This window comes from Berghia stephanieae, chromosome 5, assembly GCF_034508935.2.
Source record: "Berghia stephanieae isolate SIO BIC M18660-M18661 chromosome 5, UCSD_Bste_1.3, whole genome shotgun sequence".
Taxonomy (NCBI): domain Eukaryota; kingdom Metazoa; phylum Mollusca; class Gastropoda; order Nudibranchia; family Aeolidiidae; genus Berghia; species Berghia stephanieae.
The window spans coordinates 22,143,943-22,155,882 of record NC_088364.1 but is presented as its reverse complement, the minus strand read 5'-3'; the positions used below and the strand labels follow the sequence as shown (position 1 = coordinate 22,155,882).

Sequence of the window (11,940 nt, the reverse complement as noted above, 5' to 3'; positions counted from 1 at the left end):
ATATTATGGGATAAGTATACACTTCATTATTAGGTAATTTTAGTCACTGAAATGTTGATAAAGTGTTGAAAATTTTATCTCTTATTGTTTTTCTCTATCGATAACAGCATCAATATCACAGCCCTATTAGTCTTTATACTGATGAATTTTAATGGTAAAATGTGTCAATTTTCTAATTCTGCATGCTTAATTTCGCACCACCGGCGTTTATTGATTTCAGCTACCACGAATAGTGGTAGATAAATCGGAAATTTACAAGCCATAGTGACTAATCTGCAACATTGAATATAACCCTCTAAACTGCAGTTTAAAGTATGCAATGGGGGCTAAACACGATATTAAAACTAAAATTGTTTTGAAGCTATTATCTACTTGTTTGAATGTTGTGTTTATTTTTGATTTTGTCTCTTCGATTTCTAACATTTAAAAAAAATAAAAGGGCCAGAGCACACATCGAATCAATGCTCATTACGTTCTATTGACTCTGGTCAAAGGGCAAATTGGTCGTATAACTTTTAATATTGCCGTAATGATTAGAATTCAGTCTGGTTGTCTCTCCAGGTGCTCGTCTTCGATTCTCATCCACTTTTGTAAGAGAAGCATCCCTGTCCATGTCTTCCTCCTCATCCTCCTCATCATCATCATAATCCTCCTCAAACTTGTTAGGGTCTTGGTAAGAGTAAAAATGGGCGACAATGCAAAACACGAGGACGTTTGTCAACATCAAACCACCCAATAGAAATAAAAGGTTCTCCATTTTAACATCGTTGATTTCGTCTCCCCACCATGGATCTGAAACATTGACAAGATGTTACTTTGTATTACTTTATGTCTGACAAGGCTAATAATTTAAATATATTAAAAACACTAATCAATAATTAAATAAAATTCCATAATTATTTTCCTTGGAATTTTATTCATTTGGGTCAATAGGATCAAAATGCATTACCCCAGAATTTACCCCCCCCCCCCCTTTTTTTTTCGGTGCTGCCAAATAATAATTAATAGGAGTTAAATTTCTTGCTCAAGGAAATAATAAGACAGTGGACTCGAACCCGATGGTGTGTGTGTGTGTGGGGGGGGGGGGGGAAGAAAGAGGAAGCTGTAGAAGAGAGAGAGGAAGGAAAGAGAGTGAGTGAGTGTGTGTGTGTGTGTGTGTGTGTGTGTGTGAGAGAGAGAGAGAGAGAGAGAGAGATGTTTTTTTGTTTTTAAGGGTTTTAAGGCGCTTGCAACACATTTAGGTCATATCAGCGCCAGTAAAAAGGAAGAAAATGGGATAGTAAAAAGTTCTAGAATTACGATTAAAGTTAAAGCACCCACGAAAAAATAAGACAAAGGGGAATTGATTCAAATAGGAAACAGGTGTAGATTCCAAAAGCACACTATCAAAGTACTTAGTTTGAGATCACCTAAAAGTCTCACCCAGACACCAGCACAAGATCCCTCTAAGAGGAATACACTCAAATGTTTACAAATATGTTTTTAAAAAAAAATAATTCAAAAGAGAGATGATTTACAAGGAATAAAATATCATCTCCCAAAACTATAACTATACATTCGACTGTTTTCCTCCCAGACAAGGACTCCGGCCAGGGTCAGGACAAAACCAAGTAATCTCATTCCAAGACAACGACAGGAAACAATTGGAAAGCGGGTATAGGGGTATAGAAGACACAGCATATACCCCCCCCCCTGCCCACTATGGGAGGTCAGGATCCCCACCCAGGGAGAGAGAGAGAGAGAGAGAGAGAGAGAGAGAGAGGGGGGGGGGGGTAGATAGACGGATAAGGAGATGAAATAAAGAAATGGAATGTAAACCGAAAACTGAAGGCTGATCGAGACGAAAGATAAAACCGGGGTAGAGGGTGTGTCTAAGAATTCGACGACGTTGAAAGGGTTTTTACTCCACTTCCTTTTCTATAAATTTAAAAAAAAAAAAACTTTTTGCAAAGAACGGGAAGGAGAGATATAGATAGATAGATAGATAGATAGACAGAGAGAGAGAGAGAGAGAGAGAGAGAGAGAGAGAGAGAGAGAAGAGAGAGAGAAAGCGTGTCAAAGATGCTGCAGATATTTAATATTTGTATATTTATTGTTTGTTTACGTTCATGTCAAAAGGTTGAGCTACATTGTACTCGTACATTGTTCTTTAGACATCTTTCTATACCATTGTAACTTGTTGCCGAGGTCTCTAGTGATGTTACCAAAACCCTGTTCAATTAACTCACCATTCTCAGTAGCATCTTTTACAATGAGGAGAAGAGCAGTCGACAAGAAGTTTCCAAATCCCGCGGAAGCCAAGAAAAGTCCAGTCAAAACCCCTTGCATGGCCACAGGTGCTTGGTTGTAGGCAAATTCAAGGCCTTCAGAAGTTGTTTTATAAATGTTATGTTTTATTAATCAAATGAAATATCAGTTTGTCTCTCGCAGGTTTAAACAATATAGATAAAGTAGCATGCATATCAGTTTGTCTCTCGCAGGTTTAAACAATATAGATAAAGTAGCATGCAATACGTTACTTTGATTTGGTCAGCTCACATAACTCAAATTTCCAAACAGAGATTTAAGCCAAGATCGGATTCCCTTAAAAGGTAGCTATGATCTGCACAAAAATGGCGTTAAAACCGGAGATAGGTACTCATAGATAGCTCCTAATTGTTATCGCCGTCCATATGACGTCATGTCTAAAAATAACATTGCGCGTATCACCGGGGACGGATGCACAAATCTTGTTTTGTATTGGTTTGATTTAACTTACGTTTCAACATGATATCGGAATCTTATAATGATTTATCGTAAATCTATTGAATTGATATTTTTTTACATTTTGTTTTACAATATGGAGTCAAATTCTGCTCTTACTGATGAGGAAAAAAAAAAAAAAAAGCGGAAAACAAAAACAAGTCAGTGGTGTTCAACCATAGATTGTAAGAAATCACAATACAACCGACCTGATTTTTCATTTTTTAGATTTCCTCTTGACGAAGAAGGGCACGCTGATATGAAGATAATTCGAGATTGATAATTTTTTACGTACTATGGTTTTTACATACGGAACTATGTACTGTATTATAAAGAGCTATACCCTTACCCAAATGCCTGGTCTCGAAATCCAAATTCGATAACTGTCAATCTTATTCTTAAACCAACCACTTCTGAGACAAAAGTAAAGCTTGGTGACACTAGACACACCTCTAGGATAACTTGAGGGATCTTTCAAACATCCTTTCTCTTTCCTGTTTTGTATTATATTATAGACTTAAATAAATAATATAACGTGTCTTCTTCATTTCTTTTTTCTAACCTGAATTGAGTTTATTGAGACCTGAAACTTTTTAAAGAGCCAAAGCAAATCATATCAACTACACTGCAATCATTAAGGTTAGATATTTTTGTTGATCTATTTATTACAGGTGTAAACGATGGTTGTTAAACTTCCGCAGGAGAAGATTTGCTGAAGTATACAGCAAATAAATTAAATCAAAGCAATGTACTATGTTCTTCTCATTTTGAAGACTCTCAATTTAATACTTAATTTAAAAAAAAAAAATCGTTTGAAAACCATAAAGCAATACCAAGCCATTTCAACATCCCGAATCCAACAGCACTTTTACAAGACAAAGGCTTCCCCCAAAAGAACATCCAATCAATAGTACCATCCACGTCCACTACTATAGAACAAGATCCACCAGAAACACCATCACCAACGACAACTTCAACACAACTAGTAGTAACTGTCACCAAACAAAAGCAAAAAGTAAAAAGATTTAAAAAATTGATAGGCTTCACACAAAATCTAAGTCTAAGGATCAAATACCTGTACTTCTTACCAATGATTCCAGAAACGACATTGAAATTATTAAAACGTTAAGTGCCAAGTGCCAATTAATTTCTCTCTCGCTTGTTTTCTTTTAATTAGTATTGTTGTATTTTGATAACAGACATAGAGAGTTTAAGGGTTTAAGGGAAATATGTGCGATAATGTGCTTCCCCAAGATATATGTCAGCTATCGATGGTAAAACAATACAAAAACTCCCACAAATCTTTTAAACAGAGTCATGGCGACCATGTGCGATAAGCGCAAACTTGGTTCGCCTCGCCAAAATAAGTCCTGGCAACCCTTGTACATAGCCTCCCTGACTTCGAACAGAGCTCCATTTCAAGGTGTGGTCGGTTTGGACGAATTCAATCCCTCGAGGGAGCGGGAATATCGACTCCCCGAAACTGGGGGAGAAGTTGCCAGGCTTTTCCACCAACAAGAGGAGACATTGGTTACACAAGGTATGTATTCAGTCCTCCAGAAGAGTGGTTACTCGGTCGAGAACCTGGTTAACAGCACGCTCACTACATCAGTGGAGACTTGCCACATGTCCAATATGTACCCATTGTGGCCAAGAGTTCGAAACCGCAGAGCATCTAGTTGAACGGTGCCTTGTGGCAAAGCTTCCGGACGGGTTTGCGACGTTGCACGAGTGCGGCAATGAGTTTGCGTCCTGGATAGATTGTCAAAACATAGTAGTGTGAGCACCATTAGAAATTGCTGCCTCGCCGTCAGCTGTTAGGCGCTTTATTTTCACACTGCGCATTATAAAATGAGAGGCAACGAACAATATCTGAGCGTCTATCTCCGGTTAAAACAACATTCATTAATTACTCAACAGTTAAAAAAGAAATAGAAATGGTATATCATACTTTACCCGGATTGTATCTCATACAGCGCACGAGGCGGCGTCGTTTGCTCAGCGACACGGTGTCTCGTCTTCTCGCAAACAATGTTAAAAGCGTGATCAATGGTCATTCAAAAGAAATCGTATATATTTCTGGTCCTTGTATTATGTCGGGCACATTACATACATTACAATGCTCGGATCAGAATTGAACGAGGATCTGACTGACATTATAAGAGGGTTTGTTCACAAAAGTCGCCAAACAGGCAAATTATATTGTATGAGACAGATTTTTGGTTCCATATGGTCGGCTGGGGGAATAAATAAAGCACTTTGAGACTTACTGAGCAGTGTAAATCCCTTGAAATACACTATATAAAACAATTATTCGTTTATTAAAAAGGGAAAAAAAAGACAGAAACAAGATTATTTTAATAGAGACATACGGATGTCTACACTGTTTGCAGTACCAAGGGATCCGTTCCAATCACATTATTTCAAATAATATGGAATAATTTTCCGTTAATTATAAAATACAATGTGCTGCACATTTTGCAAATATCTATCATTCACTGTAACAATTGGATTCAATAGTCTGATGTCACATCGCCCAGCAACGGCGAGCAGAGTGGTTCTAAACAAAGAAAATTTGTACTTTTTATTCTTCATGCTGGCTAGAACTTTTCATATGTCATGTGATCAGAATGTATAAAAGTCAAAACATGATCATATTTGTAATGTTTTTCTCCTCTGGAAACACTTTTATGCTCGTCGGAGAAATATTTCATAAGGGCGTCCGCCATTGTTCCGATAGTTTAGAGCCAGTTACTAAACTGCTATGCGTCATTACGAGGGAAGTGACGGTATGACTGTTGAAGCCAATTGTAATGATTTAATCAGTTATTAAAAAGCAAAACAAAACTCAATTACTCGTAAAATTCCCTTCCTTGTGAGGTATTAGATATTGACTGGCATTTAAATTGACTTGAGAGATAAAGGACGGAATTAGTTACAATGTACACACACACACACACACACACGCACACACACACACACACACACTTATTATATATATATATATATATATATATATATATATATAAATATATATATATATATATATATATATATATATATATATATATATATATATATATACTAGTACCTGTAATGCTGGCAAATATTTCACTGATGCCAACTAAAGCAAACTGTGGTACTTGTGCAAAAATGCTGAGGCTAGAAGCGTTGTACTCTTTGCCTGCCAAAACTTGGATGTGAGTTCCTCCGGGCTCTTTCATCAGCTCTTTACGCTCAATTTCCACATATCCCGCAATAAACAGCGACAGCGCAGCAAGGATCATGCCTATTCCTGGTTGTAAATAGAAAAAATAATGCATTGATAATATATTATCAATCCGCTATCTTTTAGCTTTTGATAAGAATATGAATTCATACTCTAGATTTATCCATCCCATTTTCGTTGGTTAAAAACGTTTAACGCTTCCTAAATACACAGTCAGTTTTGTAACAAAAATGCTTTTGATCATAATTTCAAGTTAAATAAAACAATAAAACAGAAAGTTGCTTCCGCCTCTAAGTACTGAGCTAAAATTAGGTATTTGATAATTCTTTACCCCTTACACGCAGGGTTTGAATTTTCTCTGAGCATACCTGCTGGTATGTGAACTATTTCATGTTTACTAAGAGACAAGCAACAACGGATGCAACTGGTGTCATTGAAGACATCGCTGCCATGGCTGTCTTGGAAAATCAGTAAGATATCATGCAAGGTTAGAATAATCTCAAGTTCTCGAGTTCAGTGTCCGTCTTATGCTTATAGCATCTCCATAAAAATGACTTAAAGATTCATACCATCAAAAGACAGAGCAAAGCCAAAAATATGGGAAGGATTCCACAATTCCGCGATATAGTGCCTTTAATTATGAGAGAGACTTCTGGAAATGTACGTTTGATTGTGAATTGTGTACTCTTTTTAGTTGACATTTTTGGAGTTTTATTCTAAATGACGTGTCAACAATTTTATAAAATGTGCGAAAGAGAGAAAAACGTACAAAAAACAAACCAAAATAAACAAACAAATAAAACAACCCCCCCCCCCAAGGAAATAAACAAACAAAGCAAAAAGCTAACAAAAAAAGCGCCAAAACAACATGATTTATTACGTTACCGATACCGGACCTAGATTGTCAGATGGGTCTTATTTTATTCTGCGAGGCATTAGCACTGACTAAACTATTTCGAAAAAATACCTACATATTGTCATCATCTTTTCAATTTGACAATATATATATATATATATATATATATATATATATATATATATATATATATATATATATATATATATGTGTGTGTGTGTGTGTGTGTGTGTGTGTGTATTAAAAGCCTCTTCAAAATAAGTTGTTGATTCAACATTAAAGAAACGCGTGCGTAAGAGTGATACTATTTTTAGAAGGGTCTAGGATTCGGACTGTCTTGGGCATGAGAAACAGTGGACAGGAGAGGATAATATCGCAGGAATTCAAACTCGTTGATAGAACCATTAGTCTAAGGCATCCTATGAACTTTAAGGCATCATGTGACCTTTAAGACACCCTATGGACTTTAAGGCATCCTGTGATCTTACCAATTCTCTTTAGGTAACTGAGTGGCTTTCCTATCCTCTGCATGAAAGGGTATAGACATCTATCGACAACAGGGATGAGGATGATGATAATGAAAGTGTTGGAGATATTAATGGCTGCTACAGGAACGTTTATACCATCTCCCAGGCGAACGTCCATTCTTGTGCCCTGAACAAAGTAGGTGTTGGACAACTGACGAGCAAACAAAAATTTATCAATTTTAATTTTGTTAACATTATAGCTACAAACATCTTAGAAAATTGTATATGCTTGGAAATAGAGAATAAAAGTGTGATGTAAAAAAACTGGTTCCTATTTCATTGGAAATGTAAAACCACTCTTCTGGAGGACTGAATACATATCTTGTGTAAATGAATTTCTGGTTTTAGAGTGATGGCATCTTATTTTCTAGTCTAAATATATGCTGGTCGTCAATAAAGACCATCCACCTTCGCTATTTTACGTCCCGTAGTCCTTAGAAACTGCCTTTACATCCTGCTACTAAAAGAGGAGGAACCTTATGATTCAATATGCCACATATTCAATATTAGTCCTCCGAAGGACATGTTACATATATACTTCCAGAGATTTTGGAACCGGAAAAGTAGAAGTTGTGACGTCACGACTTTTCTTCTCTAATCGATGTGGAAGATATAAGAATATGAGTTCTTCAATTGAGCTTTGGCAAAAAGTACGTGCGGTTTTTAACTGACTAATTAATCTTCTCTTCTCTTAATATTTTTTATAGAGTTACAATATATACCTAACTGGTCCAGAATTTTAACCCTTGAAATGTAATTTGATAAGCACGTTATAAACAAGTACACTGTCGGTCTGTTGTCATATTAAGTCAGAACTCATTAGGCCTGTTTAACTCACTCAACCCTAACACCGACTATATCCATAGTTTACCCGGGTTACTTTTATCCCATGCCTATTTATTGCATTTTTCTGAGACAAATTATAGGCGTAGTATCAAAGCTTATGATTATTAGTTTTTACATGTTAATGGTAGTTGAATAAAACTATCTATCCTGCTCATTTTAATACATTTTTTCCAATTTTGGAAAGTAGCAAAAATCTCTAGGATTGAGTGAGTTAAAAAGTTTGAAATTTAGGAACAGTTCTTGACTGTGGTCTCTTAGATAAATGCAACATGCAAAGAGCTGATTTTTGACCGGACAATTAATTTCCAAGGAAGCAGCAAAGAAACTACCCACAGCCCTTATATTTGGTAAATTCGATTATTGTAATTCCCTCCCTTCTGGTCCTTTCGATTCGAAAATTAACAAGAGATACAATCTTTGTCGGTAAACTCATCTTTAATATACGAAAAATAGAAAATGTCCTCCCCCTTTTGAAAGAGCTGCATTTGTTACCTGTAGCTAATAGTGTCAAAGGCACAGTCCTTGAAGGATCAGCCCCAGACTACTTGTCTGAATTACTTCTAGTTAAGCTAAAGAAAGATGTTGACGCCTAATGATATCTTAACTGCAATAATAATTGATATGGCCAAATCTTTTTCAGTTCGAAGAACCAGATCACGTGGCGATAATAGGAACATGTTAGAAAACCCAAACACTGGATTTGGAACACAATTTCGATTTTTAATAGTTCAATTACTCACAAGAGTCGCACTTTTTGCATTGCAATCTTACAATACCCATCATTGTCAAGTACTCAAAAAGGATGTGTGTAAAATGTTTACCCTCTTCGACGATTATCTGGGTCAGCGTTGCTATTAATTTCATAACATGGGCCACTGGTCACGATGTATGTCACTCGAGTTTGAGACAAGGATGTACAATGCCCTCCTCGTTACATCAAAGAATGTGATTGTATAAACACCGCGTAGGTTTTAATTGAGAGATAAACAGCTTTAGGCTTTTTGTTCAATTATGCATTTTATGGTCTGTTTTGATCATACACGCCTTTAGAGTGATTCTTGAAAGTTCCAGGTAGGCAGCCATTTTGCCCTTTTAACAATCTTACATCGCATCGCCACCCCAGTTGCAGAGAAATTTGAACATTCAATCACTGCCGTGGTCTAAACGTTTTGTTGTAATTGTAACTTTCAGCCTGGACAAGAATCATAAAAACTCATAGTGCCATTAAAATATGACCCACCTGAAAACACACAGTCCAATAGAGAATGAATAAGACACAAAACGGGATGACCTTGATGACACTGACGACACCATTCACCAAATGATCTTGGTGACGACCTCCAAAACTGATCTTTGCCCTCGCCAGCATCTCATTCTCGCTACCTTCAGGCAGTTCTGGGTTGGGTTCAGGCGGCTCCTAAAGTTAAGGGGTTAATTGTATGGTGCTCATGATTATAGCAAAACAAGTTATATTTCTACAGGGAGTACTTACCAATAACACACACATGCACACACAAACACAAACACATATACCCACACGTATATATATACATATATATATGTATATATATATATATATATATATATATATATATATATATAAGCAGAATTACACTGTTAAACCCGACCGAGAAGTGAACCAACTCATGTTTCCAAAGCTATTGCTGTACAATTATCATGGAAATATACAATCATGAATTGCACAATATGAGTTGAGTTCACTTGTCCTTCAGGTTAACTGGTTTAATTCTTCTTCAAAATTAAGTTTAAAAGACAAAACAATAACAAAAACAATAAATTTTAAGATTTTAAAAGTACACTCGATTATTTAAAAAGTCAACTTGACATTGATTTTCTCCTATTAACCACTGAGTGGATAAATCTGGAAACCTACTCATCGAAATGTCCAAAATGGATGAAGTATTGCCTTTAAAACGGGGAGAACTGAGTTCGAGGCCACTCATTTTTTCCTCAATCAAGATATATAACCCCCACTGCTCACTTGAAATCTTCCAAAATACGCTTCAACTGTCGTAACGTCACTTTCTTCCTAATGACGCAAGGTAACTTAGTAACACTGGCTCTAAACTATCGGAATAATGGCGGACGCCCGTATGAAATATTTCTCCGGCGAGCATAAGAGCGTATCCAGAGGAAAAAAACCCCATAAATTTGATCATGTTTTGACTTTTACACATTCTGATCACAAGGCATATAAAAAGTTCTAGCCAGCATGAATAATAAAAAGTAATGATTTTCTTTGTTTAGAACCAAGATGGCCGTCATTGCCGGGCGGCGTGACATCAGACTACTGAATCCAATTGGCAGGGTCATTGTCCAAAGCGAACTTAATATGGAGATGCTGCTGATATCGGAAGCGTGGAGAAACGAACAAACAAACAAACAAACAAAAAAAAAAAAAAAGAAAGAAAATAATGAAAATAAAACAATAACAACCAAACAAAACAAAACCATATCTACATCAGTCACGAAAGCGAAAAAAAAAGAAAAAAAAAAAGAGAAAAATATAACAATAACGATGATGATGATGATGATGATGATGATGATGATGATGAGGATGAAGATGATAATAATAATAATAATAATAATAATAATAGAATTAATAATAATAATAGAATTAATAATAATAATAATAATAATAATAATAATAATAATAATAATAATAATAATAATAATAATAATAATAATAATAATAATAATAATAATAATAATAACTCTTTTATAGCGCTCAATGTCGAAACCTCAAAGCGGATTATAATGACTGTGGACCAATTGCAGCACAATCACACCGTGATAAGACCCATATGACATTTCACACTCACTAAATATGACATGTAATAATCGAGGACATGTAGCAAGCGTCCACGTCGCGTCCATGGGATCCCACGCTGGAGACCAATTGATACCACACGCCCAACACCAACAACAACTCTTCCATGATCAGGGTGGTAAAAGGATAACCCCTCGGCCCTCACCATGGACAACTTTAAGATCGTTAGCCTCAATGCAGAAGGACTGAATCGATCTAATCAGCAAACTCTTTACCTCACTCGTGCACCGTCGCAACCCACCCGGAAGCTTCGTCACACCACACCGTTCAACTAAATGCATAACGGGTACATATTGGACAGGTGGAAAGTCCCCACTGGTGTAGCGATTTTGCCGTTAGGCAGGTTCTCGACTGAAGCCGATTTGTTGTCATCCAGTGCCTCCCCTTGCTGGTGGAGAAGCCTGGCAACTTCTTCTCCAGTTTCGAGGAGTTTATATCCCCACCCCCTCGAGGGATTGAATTCGTCCCAAACGACTTCTATCTCGTATATGCATCTCTGCCCGTAGTCAGGGAATCTGCGTAAAAGGGTTGCCGGGACTTATTTCGGCTCGAAACGGGGACACCGTCCATTATGCGATTGAGAGGGGTATCCCCATTCCCTCTCTCTTTGATCTTATTTAACCAGCTCATTGCAATCGGACATTATCGGGCCCCATTCTCTAGGCGTTGTTGCCAGCGTTCCTGACACTATGTGCATCGAATTGCGAAGTTAAAAATCTACCTTCTCAGCGTTTTTGCTTCTACCCCACATTGAAGCGCAATACTCCGCGGCGGAATAGCATAGTGCCAAGGCAGACGTCCCCAGGAGCGCTTGGTTAGCACCCCAAGTTGATCCCGCCAGATTCCTTAGAAGACTGTTTCGTTTCTCTATCTTCCGGGCAACTCCTTC

The 11,940-nt window shown here is 36.9% G+C and overlaps 1 protein-coding gene across 7 annotated transcripts in view; it reads right to left on the bottom strand.

Moving 5' to 3' along the window:
• Positions 1-364: 364 nt before the first annotated feature.
• Positions 365-11,940, bottom strand: part of LOC144972599 (solute carrier family 15 member 4-like) — a 28,224-nt gene continuing 16,648 nt past the window's right edge. For all 7 annotated transcript variants that reach the window (XM_078914008.1, XM_078914001.1, XM_078914002.1 and 4 more), the window contains 5 exons: positions 9,441-9,617; positions 7,316-7,505; positions 5,834-6,037; positions 2,229-2,363; positions 365-792 (listed from right to left, as the gene is read on the bottom strand). In XM_078914008.1, the coding sequence (XP_078770134.1) occupies positions 476-792; positions 2,229-2,363; positions 5,834-6,037; positions 7,316-7,505; positions 9,441-9,617 (1,023 nt within the window). In that variant the 3' untranslated portion in view covers positions 365-475. The remainder of the gene's footprint in view (positions 793-2,228; positions 2,364-5,833; positions 6,038-7,315; positions 7,506-9,440; positions 9,618-11,940) is intronic.